Source organism: Vigna angularis, chromosome 8 (genome assembly GCF_016808095.1).
Source record: "Vigna angularis cultivar LongXiaoDou No.4 chromosome 8, ASM1680809v1, whole genome shotgun sequence".
In the NCBI taxonomy this organism is placed as follows: domain Eukaryota; kingdom Viridiplantae; phylum Streptophyta; class Magnoliopsida; order Fabales; family Fabaceae; genus Vigna; species Vigna angularis.
The window spans coordinates 34,704,034-34,726,496 of NC_068977.1; the positions used below are offsets into that span (position 1 = coordinate 34,704,034).

General features: G+C 30.5%; 1 protein-coding gene across 1 annotated transcript; it reads right to left on the reverse strand.

Annotated features, from left to right (window-relative positions):
* Positions 1–6,644: 6,644 nt before the first annotated feature.
* On the reverse strand, positions 6,645–9,628 carry LOC108345733 (leucine-rich repeat extensin-like protein 4). Its single transcript, XM_017584456.2, has one exon. It carries the CDS (start codon positions 9,439–9,441, stop codon positions 7,243–7,245), a length of 2,199 nt encoding a protein of 732 aa, XP_017439945.2. The 5' UTR covers positions 9,442–9,628; the 3' UTR covers positions 6,645–7,242.
* Between the last annotated feature and the right edge of the window lie 12,835 nt (positions 9,629–22,463).

Consider the following 22,463-nt stretch of genomic DNA (forward strand, 5'->3'; position numbering starts at 1 on the left):
ATTTTTAGATCATGCAATCTAAAATAATACAACCAATAAACAATGATAAATGGCCACTATCAAAAAGGGGTGGTGACGATAACAAATCGCGGTGGCAAAGGATAAATTTAGTCTCTAAACCCTTCCATGAGGGTGGGCATAGAAAGAATGGGGTGTAGGAAAGAAATGACCTACTTGATTTTATCCAATGGTTTTGAGCCTAAGTACAAATTTTAGGCTTAAAGTCTAGTAATATTTATTTGACGCTTTACTTAGTCTCTATCTCCAATGTCATATGTGATTAGAACTGAAACTATCTAATCAAATTTTTTAAAAAAGTAACAAATTTAAATTAATTTATTAAAATTAAATATTTAATAATAGTAATAATTTAAATTTAAAGTGTTCAAATTTTCTTAAATTTCTTATGCAAACTCAGTTGATGATGTGGGATTATACAAACTCGAGTCAAATAAAATTATCATGGTCTGTAAAATGATATTATAAACAGTTAAACTATTTTCAAAATATTTAGAGTAGTTAAATATCCAGAGTTTGAATTCGAATCATATGATTTTACCAACATGCATTAATATTATAGACTTTTGAACTGGGTAAATAAATACTGTAGCAATTGGAAAAATTAAAAATACAAAAAAAAAATGAAACAAAGAAAACATAAACTATGAGTGGCCACCGCACATGTGCACACACACAAGAGTAACCAAAAACATTATGAAATCACGCGAATCTTGTCGGTCACTTATTTACGCCGAAATTATCACGAGTGATTGCCTTTCACTGCTTTTAATCAAATAATAGCAATAATAATAATAATAATAATAGACAACTTTTATGAAAATATAAAAATTGTATTATTTTTTCATACATTAAAAAAAGTTATCGGAAGATATGGACCAAACTAATGGTGTATTAGTTTGGTGTATTCATATTTTAGTAAATTATGTGCTAAATTTTATATTCGATAGAAATGAAAAATAAAATATTATATAGAGGTAAAAATTTATTAATTTATTGCATTAAAATTTTTAGTTGAGAGTGAAGTTTATCCTTTATGTGATTAAAATGGAGTTTCATTGATATTATGTTTTTTTTTATGATCGATTGGTTACCTGTTGACTGTCCCATCAATGTTTTCAAAAAAAATGTTAAAATATTATCTCTCAATCGAAAGTTTTTATAAACCAGACGACTTCTTATTAAGCTGATCGACTACTTTATTCACAAACCAAAATCATTACAAATCCAATATATTTACAAGTAAAAATTGGTAAACCATACCTATTGAATTTTGAGTCACGATTAGATCAGTTTTAAATAAAAATTCATTTCAAACCCTATAAATATAGATATAAGGTAAGAAAATTCAACATTTTATAAATAAAACATATTCAACTGACAATTGTAACACTGACCTAATATAACTTTTAAAGATTAATAGAAAAGTATGAATGAATAGTTCTCACCCTCACATCCGAAACACCCAATAAATTTCGTACTTTTGATTGACAAAAACATAACATTGTATAATTCTTGAATACAAATTACGTAAATAGAAATACATAATAAATGAGACATAAACGTGGGAACTACTAATGAAATACGCAAATCACGAGCAAACATTCTGGTGATAGAGAAACTCGGAATTGAATAATCTGAGAATGGAAATTTGAAAGGGTCTCATTCAAGAAAATCCAAACAAAAGTTTGTGAGAACATCGTTGTCTTTCAACCTTTAATTTTTTGTTTTAATTCTGTTTTTCCCTTAGGGCTAGGAAAAAGTGTGGCAATGGTGACTTTGTGATTGACCCATCAATTGCGGCAAAACTTTCTACTCTTCATAGGGTAATTTATTCAAATCGTCCTTTTCCATTTCCCCTTCTACCTCATCTAAATTGAGGCTACACTACAAACTTTACTCTTCTTCTTTGCATTACTCAATTCAATTATTGGATTGGCAGAGAATAGGAACTGAAAAAATCCATGCCTATTTACTTGAACAATAATAATAATTATTATTATTATTATTTATGTTTAGATTTTGTGTTGCCGTGAATAATGGGTATGATTAGGTATATGCATCTATGTGAATTGGTTGCCACTGCCCACCTTCTTCATCTTCATCCATTAATGAATTACCTACAACTTTTTATAGACTTCAATCCATTCACTTTGCTTTCATAATGTTCCTTTTATGGCACCTCCCACATTAATACTAACCTTACCTCCATTGCTATGTGCCTCTCATCTTCTCGTATGTCTTCTCTAGCTCTTCCTTTTTCCTTTTCTGCTAAACTTGCATTTACAAACTAATATTTTCACATAACAAAACATTTGCATTTCAATATATTTTACTTCTTCAAGCTCATTTCTTAAAACAAACACTACTTATTTCATTCAAAAAATATAATGAAATGTATTTGTTCTTACTTCAACATAGTCATGGTGGATAGAAAATTTTAACTTTGTGATCATAATTTTGATTTGAAAAATAATTTAAAATTATAAAAATGTTAAAAATTTAAATTTGTTTAAGTTCTGTATTGAATTAAAATGTGAAAATTAAATGAAACTTATAAATTTATTTCTTATTTTAGATTGAAAGTGTTTTGGCTCACACTTTCTTCCGAGTAGTTATCAATATTCTTAGTCTAAATCCTTCTTTGTTCACGCTCCAAATTATTTGGGTGTACCTGTCAAAGACACTCTGAGGCACAAATAAGTGATTAATTCAATCGGAGATCACAGTAAAATCTTAAATTCGCAATAAATGTAATTACTTATCTTTTTACTTTTCACTTTTATTTATAGATTTTGTAACGGGCTTGTGATTAGTGAAGTCTTAATTACGACTCAATCCACTAAATAACTCTCACCCGTAATCATGATTGGAAACTATGTTTAAGGGTACTTATTGTCGGAGGTTGTCAACTCGGTCTCCCATCCTCCATGACGGTGCAGTCGGTTAACAACATTTATTTATCTTGATTGCGTGGTACAGTGGTGCTAACCAATCGTCTTTTCTGGGTGGTCTTATCCGGTTAGTCTCTTTTTGTAGCCGTATAACCATACCGTACATAAAATATTATTAATTTCTATACTAATGTTTTATAGGTATTGTATCTTTTTAATGATTATTTTTCGAAAGGTTTATATTCTAAAATAATTAGACAAAAGGGAGGGAAAATGAATAAATTTTTTTTAAGGAATATTTGAAATAATGGGGGCGTATGAAAAAGGTAATGGTAAATCTAGTTTGATTTGAAAAAGAGAAAATTGCCTAAACCGAAGTTTCCTGCAGATTGATAAGGTTGTTTATCTCTTTATCTTGGTTGAAACAGATAGTTGTGTGTGTGTTTTTTTAAAAGAGAGAAAGGGGTCAATATCATGAGTCACTTTATGAAATGCCATTAAATATGCTTGACCTAATCCTTGAACCCAAATTAAATGAAAACTTATGTCCCGGTTGAGGCATAGAACAAGTCAACCAACTTCTAACATTAATATTTTTCATTACATGTTTGATGTGAAAAGCCTTTGCAGGCCATGTGAATTTATACATGGAGGGCCCCTTTTTCGTGTACGTCACTATCCATTTCGTGGTGGGATATGCTCTGTTTCGGTTCCAATTTTTTTTTCTGATTTTCCACTTTCATCCAAAGGTAGTAAGAACAAGTGGAACAACTTCCAAATGCTTTTACTTCTCTCCACTTTTTCCCTTCCCCTAACACAAGGGATGTATACAATTAATAAGTTTTTCGAGTGAGGAGAATTCACGGCAAACATATATAAGAGAAAGTATTGAAAATCTAAGTATGAATTCAAATTTTATAATGAAGAGAAATGAAAAAGTAAAATAATATATAAAGATAAAAACTCATTAATTCATTATCTTAAGATTTTGGATAAAGAATGATATAAATTTCTTATATAATTTAATTCAATTCTCATTTCAATGAATCTCCTCTTCGATAAACCGAACAAGTTATATCATAAGGAAGATTAATTTTAAAGCAAAACCCACTTTCATTTAACTCGTTTTGGTTTCCACAGTGGAGAAAGTGACGCTACTTCCATAGTTCCCTTCAAATGTAGAAATTTTGAAAAGGGGTATTCTTTTTATGCATGTTAAGTTGTAAAAGAGAAATCGATTCATGTGTAAAAAGATGAAATTTGTTTAATGAATGCAGCTAATTTGTTTTCCGGGTTCAGTATGTGGGCACCTATGTGTTGCATAATGGTGCAAGAAAACAGTAGTAGTGTTGCTCATCAATGTCCTAAAGAATTTTCTTTTACAAAGCCATTAATGATATTAGAAGTTGGACATCATGTCTTCTGGTGGGGTTACCATTCTTACAAGGCATTAATTAAGAAATTAATTGTAACTTTTTTTTATCAAAAGTACAATGAAAATGAGGGTTGTGTTGTATTAAAACTAGCTTTTAGATACCTGTAAAAAAATATCGATTTTAATAAGAGGTATCTATACTTTTGATTCCTTACCCTTATGAAAATCGCACGCATTTGAGACACCTATCTGCAAACACGATAAAGCGAATATTTAAAGTGCTACTACCTAACGCTGCTCTTCATTTTTCTCATAATTGCAAACGATTTAATTAGATGCCATCACACTTTTCCTTAAGCATGATGAACAAGTTGCTACTTCTATTCAATTTCGTAAAAAAAGAACACAAATAATGAGGAGAGTAATGGACGAAAATAAGAAACAAGTTGGGAAAAAAGTTGCCATGAAAACTTGCTTCTCTTTTGATGAGAACCAAGTATTGAGGTTACAATTAAATGGAACCAAATCTTCCTTGAAATTCTACTTTCAGTATTTCAATTATTTCGACATGTACGGCATTGTATGCGACATTACATACAATTGATCTTCTTCTATTTTTAATTTAACGTACAGTGTTGATTAATAGAAATCGTGCTGTTCTTCTGAGAGTTACTGTGAAGAACACAAGTTGTTCGTTTGATAATATAAAAGTAAGAAGGGTAAATCTAAGTCACATATTAGATATAAATAAGAAATGAAATATTATATAATATCCATAGTTTTAAGATTTTAGATAAAAAATGGTATCAATTTCTTATATGATTGAATTAATATCTTATTGGTGTTTGTATTTCTTTAGAAAATTTCCTTTTAAATAAACCATAAAAATATATCTTATATTTTCATAATTATTTGTTACTTATTTAGTGTTTTTTTATTAACATAGGCGGGTCTAAATGTGGTTGTATCAATTTTAATTGTATCGAAAAATTCGGAGCAAGTGCTGGAAGGTCCCATGGAAAACCCCAAATTGAGTTGGGCTGTAGAGGTTATCCGAATTTATGAACAATTCACATCAATAGGGTTGGAAATGATAAGCCAGAAATAGTAGAGTTAGCTGTTGGTGGTAGGAAACAAAAGTTTCATAATCATCTTGCCTTTACTTTTATGTGAGACAAGTTTCAGTGGACAACACCCGAGGAAGGCAGGTGGTGATGAAAGGGGTAGCACAGAAGAGGCACAACCAACAAAAAGTAAAAGACAAAAGCAATTTTTTTGTCTTTAAAGTCAAAAGCCAGATAAATAAAGCACAAGCTTCAATTCACAAGCTTTAATTTATGCTTTTGATTTTGTAAAATTAAAATGAAGTCTTTTTCAACATTTAAACATTTTCTAAATGAATATTAGAACAAATTCTGTGAGTGTAAGAACAAGCAACCTAGGGTATTTTATGGCCAGAAGTAAGTTTGGGTTGAGCAAACAATTTGGTAAAAAGAACAAAACAAGGATTTAAAATAAGAGGAAAAGCAAGTTTGAACGTTTGGTAAAGGAGGCAAAATGGGAGGGAGACTTTAACCTGAAGGAGCTTTTAGCAAGGTTAACAGTATTTATGTCAACAATTAGAATGGTGGAAAAGTGTGCTTTACGTAAACAGATTTGAATTCAAATCTAAAGAGTTATTATTATGAAATGTGCACATGGGGGGCAATCTTAAACGATACCGCTAATCAAGTGAAAAAGAAAGGCTTAAAACATTAAATAAATGAAATCCGGCGTGCCATCATCCTTAAAAGGGTCCTTGGGATGGAAATCCAGGTCCCACCACCATGACCAGAATTAAGGTCCTCTAAACTATAGACAACAGGTGGTGTGACCTCGATCCAAGATTAAGGGTCATTTCAAACCGCAAGTATAATCTTTGATGACAGCAACAACCACAATTAGATTCCTAACTTCAACTTAACTATCAGGTTTTAAATAAAAGAACTCGAAGCATCTTTCTGATTCTGTAAACCCTCCTCCGCGCTATGCAATGCGTTTTGCCAAGACACTGGATATTGCCAAAACCATATCTAAAGTTGAAAGAAAGATGGGGTTGGCTTTTGGTTGGCAAAAACCATATTCGAAGTTTAAACAAAGATGGTGGTGGAGTTGGAGCTCTGAAGCACAAAGGTATATTGCTCCAAAAGTTTGAAGTGAAACAAGTATATCACTAATTGATCAGATGATGAAGTTAGTCTATCTCATTGGCATGGTATGACAAATGAGGGGACATCACATAAATGCAAAATAGAGATTGGCAGGCATAAGCACACACACAACATTCTCATAGCAGAGAAATATTTTCGAGACACTGGTACGAGAAAGGAATTACCTCAATTCAGAAAATCAATACATGTAAATGTTCTTAAATTATACTATCAATTGCAAAACAAAAGAAACAAAAAATTAAATAAAAAAAAGTATGATATAAGAGAGACAATAACAATAAACTCCACAAACCTGCAGAAGCAGCAGCAGTAGCAGAAAGTGATGCTACTCTCTATGCAATGCAACCCTGAATTATGGTCTCCAAATTCATCCCTATACATACACATTTTCTCTGCAACCTACTCTTTCTCAGCCATTTTTATTTCACAACTCGAATATCCATAACAATTCAAATCAATATGGAGAGAGACTTTCTCCTCCTACCGCAATCCACTGTGATCTCCTCTCTGTTTTCCTATACTAGAACAAACATCACATGCAGCCTTACACAAACCCTTCTGGTTCTCTCAGGTTTTATTTTTCGCGACGAGAGTCGCGTACTTACTTGACATGGCTGGCACAGGAAGAGGAGGGCACAGCAGAAATAGCCACCAATAATAACAAAAGTATGAACTGAACTTGAATGGTTTTTTTCATTGCTAGGGTAGAGGGCAAAGGGTTAGAGGAGAAAAGTTCTCAAAAGAATCAATAAAAGGGAGGTGGAGGAGGAGATGCATATGAGACTCCTATGACGGGTGGCAAAGGCCCTTCATATACAGGGGCTGGTGGTGGAGACGAAGGAGGTGGGGGCGGCGGTGAGTTGTAATAATAAACAGGTGGCGACGATGGTGGTGGAGGAGAACTGTATTGAACTGGAGGAGGTGGTGGTGATGGCGATGGCGGTGGCAGGTAAGGTGCAGGATGTGGTGATGGTGGTGGTGGTGGTGAATGCTCTTCACAAGGCGGTGGTGATGGCGGAGGTGGAGGCGGTTCTATACAGGGGGGAGGTGGTGGTGGCGGTTCTATACATGGTGGAGGAGATGGTGGTGGTGGTGAATGGACCGGTGGAGGTGGAGAGTGAACAGGAGGAGGTGGGGGCGGTGATAGATAGGGATAAACTGGAGGCGGCGGTGAATGTGGTGGCGGTGGTGAGTGTGGTGGGGGCGGGGGAGGCGAGTGTTGTGGTGGCGGTGGTGGACTGTAGTAGTATTGAACAGGTGGTGGTGGGGAGAATACAGGACTTGGTGGAGGTGGAGGTGATGGCGGAGGTGGTGAAGGTGGTGGCGGAGACCTTACACAATAAACCGGTGAGGGCGGTGGCGGGGAAGGTGGCGGCGGTGAAGGTGGAGGAGGAGGTGGCGAATAGACTGGTGGTGGCGGGGATGGGGGAGGAGGAGGTGGCGAATAGACTGGCGGTGGAGGGGATGGCGGAGGTGGTGATGGTGGTGGCGGTGAAGGTGGGGGTGGAGGTGGAGAATAGACTGGCGGGGGCGGTGAAGGCGGAGGTGGTGAAGGTGGCGGCGGCGGTGGAGGCGAATACACTGGAGGTGGTGGAGGAGGCGAATACACTGGAGGTGGTGGTGGTGGCGAGTACACCGGTGGTGGAGGCGGAGGGGAACGGGGGACATAAACAGGCGACGGTGGCGGTGACGGCAATGGTGGTGATGGTGGAGGAGGAGGAGGCAAGGTAGGAACAAAAGGCTTACACCTAAAAGACTTGCAATCGACAGGGTGTGACAAAAACGACTTGCATTGTCCTGCGGAGCGCTGGAAGGGCCTGGCCGGTAGGCAGTTGCGGCGGTCGTCAGCCGCCGGCAAAGCGAGACACCGGGGCGGCTCGCCGGTGAAGAAGTTGTAAGAGAAAGTAAAGTTCTGGAGATTGGGAAGCTTGCAAATGCTCTCGGGAATCTTCCCAGAGAGTAAATTATGAGCCACATTGAGCTGCTCCAAACTCACGGCACCTCCGATGGCGTCAGGCAAAGGACCTAACAACTGGTTGAAGCTCACATCGAACACCGTCAAGTTCTTCAGCAACCCTATCTCCTCGGGGAAGCACGACCTGAAAGCGTTGTTCATCAGAATAATCTCGTTCAACCCCTTCATGTTGCCGATTCCAGCCGGCACGCAGCCATGGAAGCGATTGTTGGCCAGCACGATCACGGACACCGGCGAGTTGCCAAAGTTATCCGGCAGGTCGAACACGAAGCGGTTGTCGTTGATGAAAATGGCGTCGAGGTCCTTGTCGAAGAGCTCCTTGGGGACCGTGCCTTCGAATTCGTTGAACCTCAGATCTAGGAACTTGAGCTGCGGCAGACGCAGCACCACGTCGGGGAACTTTCCAGCGAATCGGTTGTTGCTGAGATCCAGCTCGAAGAGGAGTTTGAGCTTGTCGAACTTGTGCGGCACGGTGCCGCAGAAGCGGTTGGTGTTGATATGGAGAAGCGCAAGGTCAGTGAGCAAGCCGAGCTCCTCGGGGAGATATCCGGCAATGTCGCCGTGGTTGAGGTCGATTCCGGCGACGGTGCGGATCTTAGGGTTGTCAAGTGCCTGAGCGCAGAAGACGTAGGTGTAGTTGCAGACATCGGGCCCCACCCAGTTTAGCGTGAGGTTTTTGGGATCAGAGAGAATGGCCTGCTTCCATGCCTGTAACGCTATGTAAGCGTTTCTCAAACGGTCGTTCTCGAAGCGGAAAGAGGGATCTACGGTTACTTTTTCTCCTCTGTCACCGAACTCGTCCTTGTAGTACAGAAGCTGGCGCTGCTTGATGTAGGTGGCTTCCGCGTCGGTGAGAGGCCCATTGTGGGAGATTCCTTCAGAGGCACAGAGTGACTGCAAAAGCACAACGACGAAGAGAGAAAGAGAGAGTGAGAGTGAGAAGTGGAAGGAATAGGTTTTCTTCCTCATCTCACATGCCGCATCTGAACAACCCAATTCAACACGCGATTTCTTCCACCCTTCTCTCAGATCTGCTTCAAATACTTCACCTCGATTGCTCTCAATGCGCGTGAGCGACTCACTGTGTTTCTTTCTAGGGATTTAGGAAGAGTGCCAGAGAGAACCCCTGAAGGAGCGTATAAGAGAGTCTGTGAAGAGAGAGGAATGTATGAGGTTAAATTAAAATTTAAATTAAATTTAAATCAAAATTAAATAAAAACAATTTAATAATTCATCAAAAGGACAGCTAAATCACAGCTCAAAGCCCACCAGATTCTCTATCCTTCTTCTCTTCCGCACTCGCTTTTCCTTTTCTTTATTCATTTTTCTATATTTTCGAAAATTCATTTTCTACTTTTATTTTTTTTTTCGGTATTTTCTGGCTCCTTCCTTGCGAGACGCAACAAGTTCATTATTATTTTTATTTTTATTATTGCTTTTTTTAAAAACTTAGTTGGCACTCACTCGCTTACGCTTTGAATAAAGTGGTTTACGCGGAGAGATGGAATGGCAAGAGAGAGAGAGATTAGACCATTCCCACCAAACATGCATTAATTTAATACGTTCTTTTCAGGAAATAAACTTAATAATTAATTAATCAATATTTTTACATACTCTAATTTCTTCCCTATATTTCTATTACTAATAAGATTCACGATAATATTAGTGAAAATTGATATAATAAAAATATTTTTTGAAAACTAAGGTGGTTTTCCTAATGATTGTTTCCGTTATATTTTATGAAGACAGACATGATGTAGTAGTAGTTGTTGCATCCATCAAATTATAACGCGCCTCTCTATTTGACAGATGATTTAGGCTTAAAAAATAATTATAAACCGTTAGCACGATGATGTGGAAATTGTGATTGCCACAAATTTAATTTAACTATAGAATTTTTGTTTTGCTGATTCATAATCTGAGAGCTGTTCCTCTGTGTCGGTGACCACTGTCAAATCAAACACCTCTCTAACTAAATTAAATGGCCGTAACTTTATTTCCATTAATAAAAAAAAATAAGAGAATAATATATTTTGTTGCTAATTTAATTTCGTATTGTACAGAATGAGATTTATTTGATTATAAAATACGTAATACGTATACGAGTAGAGTGCTGATTAAAATACGTAATACGTAATATTTAATGTCACGCACTCACACCTCTTGAGCTTTTTCCGTAATTCAATTCCCGTGACGGCGATAACTTCTGGACGGACTTTCGCCTTTCTAACTAATGGCTTTTTCTGGTTAATAGATTCCACCGTTTCCTTTTTTTTTTTTCTTTTTTTTTTAATGAAATTAAAAAAACACATGTACTATCATCACAGTGAATTGATTCACTTTAATGATTATTACTTTAAAAATGTATACCAATAATAATTTGTAAATAAACACAATTATAATAAACTTTAATAATTTATTAATTAACTTCCTGTAGTTTATTTAAGAATATTGTATCCTGTGATATATTTATTAATTGTATATACATCATTATTAATTATTTATCTTCTGTTTCGCTTTTTAATAATACTTTATTTGAATTTTCCATCGGGTCATCCATTACATGTGAAGAAAGACCACTGAATCCAGTTTTAAAATAGTTAATCCTTTGTAAAATAATTAATGACATTAATATAGAATACATATTTGATAAGATTTTTAACATTTTATTCATCATTCATTAAGTAGATTAAATTTAATTAAAGTGTGTGCATAAGATATCTTACTAATAATGTACTTAAAAGCTTATATATTGTAAATATATTCTATAATGAAAGTCGTTTAATTAGAGACGCGGAGTTTTAATTAACTTGGAGAAAATATTAATTGGAATCATTTAAGATAAATAATTTTATAATAGGTTCTGCGTTTCACTAAATCTATTTTTAATGGTGTAAAAGAAATCGAGGGAGTTAAAAATAAATAAAAAAATGTGAGACTCCTTGTTTCAAAATAACAAAAGTAACAAAGTTATTAATAAAAAATTAACTATAAGGTCATTGATAACTTTCAATTTATCATTTGAAACAAAAGAACAGATTAATCATTGGACAATCCCTTAAAATATTCGAACACAAAGTGCAAGTGCTATTTCCAGTCAATAACTATTATTAAATGAATCTAGATTTATAATTTTTTTTTTCTTTTTATTCAACAAATAATTTCATCAATTTATTTATAGACTTTATAGGTTTTAATATTCATAAATCAAACTGAAAGAGACACATTCTGAAATTGTTAATGTCATACTCTCTTCCAAAATGGACCGCTTTTAATTCCACGAGCTTCAGTTTTTCTTTTCTTGAAATTCCATGCCAGCAATTTCTCTAAAAATTTAGCATAAGATGAAAAATTACATATATATTATTATACTATTATTCAATCATAAATTGTCAAAAAAAAAGTATTATTTTATGGCAACAAATAAAGACAATAAACTTTTTATATGGTAGAGTGTAAAGACAAGAAGCAAATACAACTGCACAATGTATATATTTATTTTTCATTTTTTATATTTAGGGATAAAAAAAATTATGATGCATGTTGAAGTGCTTGAAACGCGTTTTGGTCATGAAAAAGTTAGCAACAACTGGTGATAATAACTTAATCAAAACGTGAATCTTTAATTGTAATAACTCTCTAAATTCATTACATCAATCACAAGTGTGACATTTTAATACATATGTTTATTTCGTAGTATCTTTGTCTCCCAGCGTTGAGTCGTGTTTATGAGTTGGATGGGTTCACACTTTCAGATAACCTAATAGGAATGCTCTATTTAGATTTTCAAAATTTTCGGTCAACCTAACCAGATCTATTCCTCAAAATTAAAAAGATTTAAAATAAATAAATATATATATATATATGTGAGATAATGATATGTACTGTGTTTTTTTCGTAAGAATTTAGAAAAATGTTCTTTTAATATTGATAATAGTTTTAAAAATAATAGAATTTGATTATTTTAATATTAAACTAATTTATTATAAATAGTTTTGTTATTAATAAATTCATTATTTGAAAATATAATATATTTTTAGAAACATTTTTTTATAATTATTTGATTTATCTCAAGATTTTAGGTAGAAACAATTTTTTATAATTTTGTTATAATTTTTTTATAATATTCCATTATTACTTCTTAAGATTTTAAGTAGGAATCTCTACCTGTTTTTTGTTTTCACGTATAAAAATTACATATTCAGTGTAGATAAAAATCACATCCATAAAAATTCAAGCGTAACATAGTGAATATTGTCCATAATTTTAACAATCACATATTCGACCCTTCTAATTAATGTCTATATATTATATCATTTTCATAATATACAAAATCAATAAAATAAAATTAACTTTACTTTATATTTAATATTCATCGTCCACTCTTAAATTAACAATTCAACAAGAATCATCATATATATATATATATATATATATATATATATATATATATATATATATAATACAATCTCCAATACTCAATACTCATAAATAATTTAAAACATAGACATCTGAATTAAGATCAGTGCATTGAGTAATTAAAAAACTCGGCACCTATCATGCTTATCTCCTACCTCTCACGAGTTATAGCTATAGGTTTGATTTTTTTGAACTCACAATCACAAGTAGATCATGACACGATAAATTTCTATATTTGCGATATAGAAATCTCCATCGGTTCTCACCACTAGAAACCATACATTACATGTGTCTTATACTAGCCAAGCTAGGATAGTCCCCACACAAAATCTCATCTTAATACACTTCTTATCATTACTGTACATCAAAGTATTACTTCCACCCTATAAGTACAATAATTCACAATACCACATGAGTATATACGTAGTTTACTCAATCATGATATTTATAACAAAAGTTCATCGTTTAAGTTTTGACAACATTTTTTTTAAGATTAAGATTATAGGACAAATATCTCCGACTAAATACCTATAACTGACAATCTAACGATTAAAGTAAAGAATTATGTGTTACAAATTATATATAAAAGTTTTTCATTTGCAATACAAAAGAAAGTGACCTTCAGATTTCACCCAAAATTGCAAAAGTTATTTTTGTAACCATAGACAACTAATTATCAATCAAAGCGATCAGATCGAAGAAATGTGTATTATGGACTATGTGTAAATTTTTTAATTCAATCTAATAGTTAAAACTAAAAACTAAAAAGATAGGGTTTTGCTTAGATCACACATATTGCAATATTTAAGATCTCATTTCATTAACTCATCGTGATAACTTAAAATAGGTTTTATTAATAGAGTTTTTATCAATATATGTAATTTATAACTTCAAATAATTAAAATATTGTACAATATAAATAAATAAGATCAAAGTATATAACAATAATCAATTTACATTACAATAATTCAAACAATATCAACTAAGGGAAAAAGATATATGAAAGCATACAAATATTAAACATACCAGAACATACTGAAGAAACCTAAACATGTATCAGACAATATTTCGTGTGTGTGTGTGCGCGCGTGTGCATGTGTGTGTCTGTGTCCGTGTGTGTGTGTGCATGAGCGTTTGTGTGTGTGTGGATTAGGTATATATGTATATAAAATCTTGTTCTAGATTGCTGGCTTTAGTGCTGTCAAAATGGGTTGGAACCCGTGAGTCAACCCACTCTATCACGGGTTCAGGCCGGGTTGGGTTAAAAAATATTGAAGTTTTGATATGAGCCAATTTTGATTTCGACCCACTAGAACCCGATTCACCTGGGTTGAATCCGTGGTGAACCTGGTTGGCTCGCCAACCCACCTCATTTTGTTTTTTGTGCTTGCTTTTGAATTATATTTGAAGTTTCAAATGATTTTTATATTGTATTTGGATTGTATTATATATTTTTTATTTTGAATTGTCTTTAGAATTTAACATCATTTTGGATCCAATTTTATTTAGATATAAATTAGAAAAAATTTGTTATATTTTTTTGGAATTGGAAAAAAAAAACTTGTCATTAAGTGATGCAGTAAGTCAACTCGTTTAACCCACCAACCCATGGTGAGTCAGGTCAGATTCAAATTTTTTCTACTCGTTTGTAAGTAATTCGGGTTTGGTTGGCTCACTAAGTAGCCAACTCATGGTGGGTTAGATTGGGTTAGGCTGGGTGATCCGTTTTGACAACACTAATTGACTTTGTTCTAGTGGGTTGCATGACTATGGTAAAAGATGTAGAGATACATTGGTAGTATCGTGTTTTTGACTAATGATGATAAAAGGATTCACATTAATAGATATATCTCAACCTCATAGTTATTTAATCACACGATACAATTTAAGTGATTAGGAGATGTCATAAACTTATATAGTAGCAATCATTTATTATATGTCATCCAATAACTTATGATTATCATAATTTTGAAAATCTTTTAAAAAATTATTCATACTTAATGATATAATAATATGTGATTAAATTTGAGTTTCTTTTCATAGGTATAATTTTGATGTATGTATGATCACATTGTGTAATACTATGTGGTATTTTTATTAGTAATTTTTAAAGTGAGTATAATTATAGAACATGACAGTGTTTTCTCTTTTTTGATTTATTTATATTTTAGAAGAAATTATAACTTCAATGTAAATATTTTATATTTTAAATATATATATATATATATATATATTATTCTACTATGTAATAGTTATAACTTTTAGCGAGTCATTACATTAATTATTTTAATCTTAAATAATAATTACAATTATAAGATATACAAGTTTAATTTAATCCAATCAAAATTGGGAAGTATATTGAAAATATCCCAAAAGGGTAAGAAGATGAACAGGGCTTGTAGTTAAAAGTTTACACTTCACACTGCAACCACAGACAATTGCCATGTTACGCGTCCGTATGAGCATTGATGCGGAGGAGGGAATTGGTCCCACAAAACTCAAGCGATTAAGAAAACGACGTCGTTGTTGGGCCCCACGTGTCACGTCTTGCTCGCCTGGATCGTGGGCGCTCGTCACATCTTTCCTTTTCTCACAGTTTCACCCAAACATTTAATACTATAACTTTTATTTATTTAAATCATAATAAATCTTTATAAAAATAAACCATCTTTAGAATCATTTTAATTTTTATATATCACTTTAATATTTTTTATCCTTTATAAAAAAGTGTTATGTGTATGTCAACCTTTGAATTTATTAGAGTGGTGTAATATTCTCTGCATAGAGGAGATATATATTTTGTTGAGTTTTGGTTTTGAAAGTTCATAAAACAAATAAGTTCTAGAGACATAATAAAAAAATATTTTACCTAATTTTGAACACAGGTTTTAAAATATTTATTCACTTAAAAACTAATTATTCCAATGTGTTTTGTCCTCACTCGCACATTTTCTCGAAAAACTTTCCAGAAGGTCACCCATTTCAAAATTACTTCAGGCTAAGCACGCTTAACCAGTTCTTATGGGTTAGACTATCGAAAAGCAAATGCATTTGGTGATATGAGTAGTCAAATCAATCTTTTTAAGCTATCATTCAACTGTATAGTCTCATACCTATACAGTCTCTAGATTCATCTCATTCTGGTGTATGTTCGATTCATCCATGTGCCCCTTCCACGGAAAGCCTACCAGGAGCCGCTCTTTGTCTGTGCCTCTTGCACCGACGATCACTCCCCACTCTCGTCAGTGTCCGAATATCACAAATTATGCTTATCATAATTGATTCTCCCTCGTTTAATATATTTTTTTGTATATAAAAACTAAATACGGAATCTTTTGTTACATAAACACAAAATGTTTAATTGACAACATGTCAAATAAAAAATAATGTGTTAGCCCACAGTTTTAATATTCAAATTAGGAAATAACAATAATTTAGGGTTACATTAGTCACTTATTTATCTATATTCATTTTAAGCGCATGAACTAAAATATAATATTCAAATTAGGAAGTAAAAATAATGTAACTTTTTTTAAAAATATAGTAATTTTGTTTTTTTTTTTTCTCTATAACGTAAAGTAAATGTTGTATAATATAAACGGTACAAGAATTTATTTTATCAATGCCCAAACTTACCAATTTAGCACAAGAAACCAACAACGATTGTTTTTCATTGAATCTCGTATAATTATAAAAAAAAATTTGTAGTGTGACTTATTTATAAATAAAAAATCGTACAAAAAAAAATCAATTTTAGAAACTTATCCATGTAATACAAAACGCATAATTAGATAATCCAAAGACAAAAAACGAAGAATTGTTCGGTTTCTTTGAACGTGTATACAACAAAAATATGTAATGTATAGTTCATCATTAGAAACATTATAATTATGATTTTTTAAGGAGAGAATCACTTTTTTAGGCCAGACAATGAGAAGTGTATCATAATTTATAAATTAATTATCTTAATTATAAATGTACCATATAAATGTTTTTGAACAATTGTAAACATTTATATAATTATATTTATAGATTAGTTATCTTAATTATTTGTTTCAATTGAGTAAATGTTTACATTTAATTAGAACTAAGATGCGGATTTGATTAAAATCTTAATTAATAATTTTATAATATTTTTAATAGTTATTAAATATCTTTTAATAATATGTTTTAATAAATATATATTTTATTTAAATCACATAAATAATATAAGGTTTTGAAATTCTGTTAATATAAATGTATTTCATTAAAAATTTCATTAAGAAAAACATGCCAAAACTCATACGTGTTATTTTATTTTATATATAACGATTTTACTACTTAAGCATCGAAAAATATTTTAAAAGTAATCTTTTTTTATCAACTTTCAACAAAAATACGTTATGATTATTTAGTTTAATATTTTTTCTAGGTTATATTTCAAATTCCGATAAAAATAATAATAAAAAAATGTATATTTAAGGTTTAAATAAATTTTGTGATATTAAACGCATAATTCAATTCGAAAAGAATGAGAAATCATGTGACAAAATAATAATAATTTAAATAAAATGAAAATAGTTTTAAATAATTTAATAAAGTAAAAGAAGTATGAAAGTAGAGATTAAAATAGTGTATTTATTTCAGTATGAGAATTAATGAATTGGTTCTGACTTCAACACAAAATAAATATTAGTATTTATAATACTTTATGATTTTTATGTTATCATCCACAATAATTAAGGGATTCTTGTGGTTGTCATCACCACCATTAAATAACAGTGACTTTTACTCTGAACAAGTAATAAGTAATTCATATGATCGAGGAACAAAATAATATATAGTTCTATTTTTAAGTTAACCAAAAGAATTAAATAATCGATACTTAAATAAAAATATATAAAATTTTTAAATAGTTAATGAAAAAAATTAACTTAATTGAAAATATCACCTAAATTGATGAATGAATTGAAACTTAATTAATCATACTTTTAAGATAAAAAGTTCTAAAATGGAACATCTTGAGATGCATTATTGAAAAAAAATTGATTAGAGATATAGTAATTAAAGTTGGTCACTTTCTCAATATAAAGATGGTTAAATTATTACTTTCAATCATACATGAATAACTAGATTTAGAACAAGTTGTATCATCTGAAAGCAACCAGTTCCACTTTGTATACTTAATTAATGTTTAATTACTGACCAAATAATGTAATAAATAAGGAAAAAATATGTTAGTTGGATCGATATCTCAATTGCGTGAATTATTATGCTTTGATTAGTTAGAGATTTTATTGTTACGATTATTCTTCTATTTAGTATACTCCTATATTAGGTCTATAGGTTAATGCACCAAATTACTATATAATATTTTTTATGTGCCATTATTTTAATGAAGTATAAACTTAAAAGTTTATGTAAATTATTTAATCACCAGGTCGACTTCAAAGGTTTTATTGATTGTGATAATCTAAAACATGTTCCACTCTCTTAATATTTAAATATATGTTATTATGGCTATTTAAGTAAAATTTTAAGAATGGAAACAAGTTAAATATTTTTCAAATAAAATAACACCATTTAAACCCAGTTTCTCAGTCTAATTTCGTTGGTACTTGATATTAACCTTTGAATGGTTTTTGTTTTTGTTTTTTGAAATTGACATAAATATTTTTTTTTCAAGCCATTCAAATAAATAAAAATAATAATGGAACAAAAAATTAAAAAGAATGACCATGATTCAACAATAATAGCAATTTTAATTGGCAGGTACCATTTGGCTAAAGAATCAGATAACGTAACCAACCTTCTAATTATATTTTTTAATTAAAACCTTCATATGATAATGAACATTATTTTGACGTAAAAGATCGTTTTAGATAAGATAGAAAAGCTAGAGGCTCTATCATGTTTTAGCTTTCCAAGTTTGAAATAAGTTGGTGCACAGTTCCTTATATTCGATTAACAAACGTCATTTACATATATTAAAAAGTTATTTGAATAATTTATGATCAAATTAATTTGGTGAAGTAGGTTGAATTAGAGTTAAATATGATTTATTTATATTGAATAATAAAAGATAAAAAAATAATAAAATAGGGGAGTAGGAAGAACCTTAGGTGGCAACCCTTGCCACGTATGAACGAGAGTAAGACAAATTTGCCAACCGGCAACGCCAGCTGTTAGATGTTTTGTTTTACGTTGACACGTGTCGTGTTTGGAACATTCCACGGGGGCCACAAATCTTATTCCATGTTGACTATCACGTTCAAAACCTCCTCACGCAATCTATTTTTTTTTTCTTTCGAAAATTAAGTTAATTATATCTTTTACACGAAATAATATATATATATATATATATATATATATGTTCTCATATTATATTAATAATATATTTGAGTCAGATAAATTATTATGATGTAAAATATTTCTTTCAAATATCCGATTAATGTATTAAGAAAAATCATACGATGATTGTTTTGAGCATTTAATATAGAAGTTGTTATTTGATTCCTTGTGTCAAACTATATAATACACTAATTTTCTTTATATTGTGACTTTGATGTAAAGTGTAGGCAATAGCATTCAATAATTAACTTCAATTTTTCTTAGGTTATATGCTTTTATACAAATCATAAATTATAATAAATTAATTAAAAAAAATTATATAAGATATTTAATAATTTAATAAATTTATTATTTTTTAAGTTAGTATATACGAATGTATATACCAAACTTGTTATAATTCTTCATTTTTGTAAAAATTTAGTAAAAGTATATGTTTTTGCACTTAAGTGATACTAAATTATCAATGATTTGAAAAGACAATATATCAACCAAAATTATTTTTCCTAAACAACAAATCTGACAGGTTACTTCATATAAATCTTTTTTTATAAATCGTTGTTGAGAAATTAACTTCGAGTTGATAAAGAGATGATATAAACAAACTAATATTTGCTAATGGAGAAAAAATATATATGTATTGACTAGAGTACAAAAGAGGTAAAAAAAACGGAAGAAGACATGGACGAACAGAATAAGAGAGAGAAACCATAAAAATTCAAGATTCTTCAATCAAAACACAAATCAAATTTTGAAAGACGAGAAAGAAATAATCTCTACGCTATAAAAATGTGTAGGAGCTCCGATGAAGATGTCATTGACAACATGATGATCACTTGGTCTAGACGATAAAAACCGTGTAGTCATCTGTCGAAACTAAAACTCCAATAAAAATGACGACGATAGATAGTAAAGACAGTGACCGGTGTAGTGGTAGAAACAATAATTTCTCTTTTTTTTTTAAATAATGTTTAATATAGTAAAAAATATATATAAGATTAATTTTTCTTTCATTAAATATATACATAAATATTTTATTTATAATGAAAGAAATATAAATTAATATTGAGGTTTTTGAGAATCATTTATGTGTATATTTTTATTTATTTTAGAGTTGTTAGAAAAAGTAATTATGACATGAGTATTTTTAATCTATTTGTTATTGTTGATGAAAAGTAATGAACCGTAGACAAAGGTTAAATAAAGTGGAAATGATGAGACGTAGTTTTATTTATTTATTTTTTAATAAATTCTAATTTATTATTTAACTTTTATCTATATATATCTGTTATTCCAAAGAGCACTATATTAGCCTAATAAATATCTTAGTACTCTTTTCGGTGGAAAAAAAGGAAAACTTCTAGAAAGAAAGACGAAACAGACATAAGAATATATATATATATATATATATATATATATATATATATATATATATATATATATATATATATATATATATATAATCTTTTATGAGAATTATCCAGACGCTATTACATAGTTGAACAAATTCAATAAAATTATATATCACTCTTTTATCAGTTTTCATGGACAGCTTTATCTGAAGAAGAAGAAAAAGAAAAATACGTGGTGACGCAAATTACGGAGATTTTGAAGAAGTCAAGGTTACTCCTCTTGTGTTATTATTCTTTATCTTTTTCTTTATATTTATTTATTTTTCCTAACGTATACGTTTATTTAATTAGAAACTATATAAAATAGATTATCTCATATTTTCTAAAAGAGGAGAAAATAGATATCGTAGAGCACTTATTAATTCTCAACTCTTCGTGAACTCCACTCTTAAAATTCTCAAACGAATTGAAGCATAGAAAAAAATATAATTTTTTAACTTGGATGTTATATACAATCATGAATATTTATAATTTTACTTTTTCTAAGATAAAATTTTCATTCACTTACACTCTTTAAATTGATTTTATTTTTAATTAAGATGAAATTTCCAACATTGTTAATTATATGAATTATTCTTTTCTTTCTTTTAAATATCAAATGATACCTCAGTTTCTTTTCTTGCACGTATGAGGTCTTTTCAGGCTTTATTTTAAGTTGAATTTTGGAACAAAACATGTGCATATACATGGTTGTATAACACACAAGCATTTAATTTTACCCTTGACCTTTTCTCTGTATATTCCGTTCATTATAATTATTTTATGTCTAGAAAGTCAAGATTTCGCATGTCCCATTGAATTATACTTCTTCAAAATCGTAAATGTACCGAAATAAATAAATGAATGACAACTATTAGAGACACATTCTTCAACATTTTCTATATACTCACTACACATGTGCTCCCTCATTTGCTTAGAATCTATGTAACCCTTTGTTTAAAAAAGAAAGTCATCCTTTAAAATTTTTTGTAAAAATTACAATGTTAATTCTTTTTATATTAAATATTTAATAAAATATGATGTTTTTCTTGATGTGATTTTTATATGTTTTTAAAAATCATTTGATTAATGTTTGAACAATAAATGAAGTACGAATATATCATTAGTCGAAACAAATATTTCGTACCTATTAAAATAAAAAATTAGAGTGAGATAAAATTTTAATTGAAAAGTGAAAATAGAGATAATATAGTTAAAAAAAAACCATCTCATATCATTCCTAAATATTAGCCAAATAAAATTCCAAATTTACTAAAATTGTTTCTCTTAGTCTTATAATTTTTCTCCCAATTTTGAATTTTAAAATATTCAATTGTTTTGTCCTTTATCTTTTTGTTAGACATGTTACAACAATCTTAATAACACATTAATTATGTTAATTCCTTGTTATTGTAATTTATGTCACCAAAATGTTACGTTGCAATGACGTAGTCAATCACCAAATACCAATAAAAGTAATATCGCAGCATTAATACCATGTCAATATATTATCACATCATCGTGATGTTAAGAAAATATAAAAAAGAAAAAGTAGACTTAATATTGTTTACCTGAAAAAAAAAGCTGAAAGAAAATAAGTATAATATTTACAAGTGCATACAAATATTTATATTTTAAATTCAATTTAAAACAAATATAAAATAAAATCATTCAGCCATATAGTATATCATTTATTTATATTTTTGTTATTCCAAAAGTTTATATACCCACACAAATTTTATGACTGTTATTATAAGTACGCACTTAGATTATCAATTAGCATTGCCTAAAAGGAAAAAAAATATATTTTCTATCATTGTTCCATATGAAAATTTTGATAAAAAATAGTCTTTA

Excerpts from the sequence above, each read along its gene's own strand:
- LOC108345733 (XM_017584456.2), bottom strand. The coding sequence starts at position 9,441 with ATGAGGAAGAAAACCTATTCCTTCCACTTCTCACTCTCACTCTCTCTT.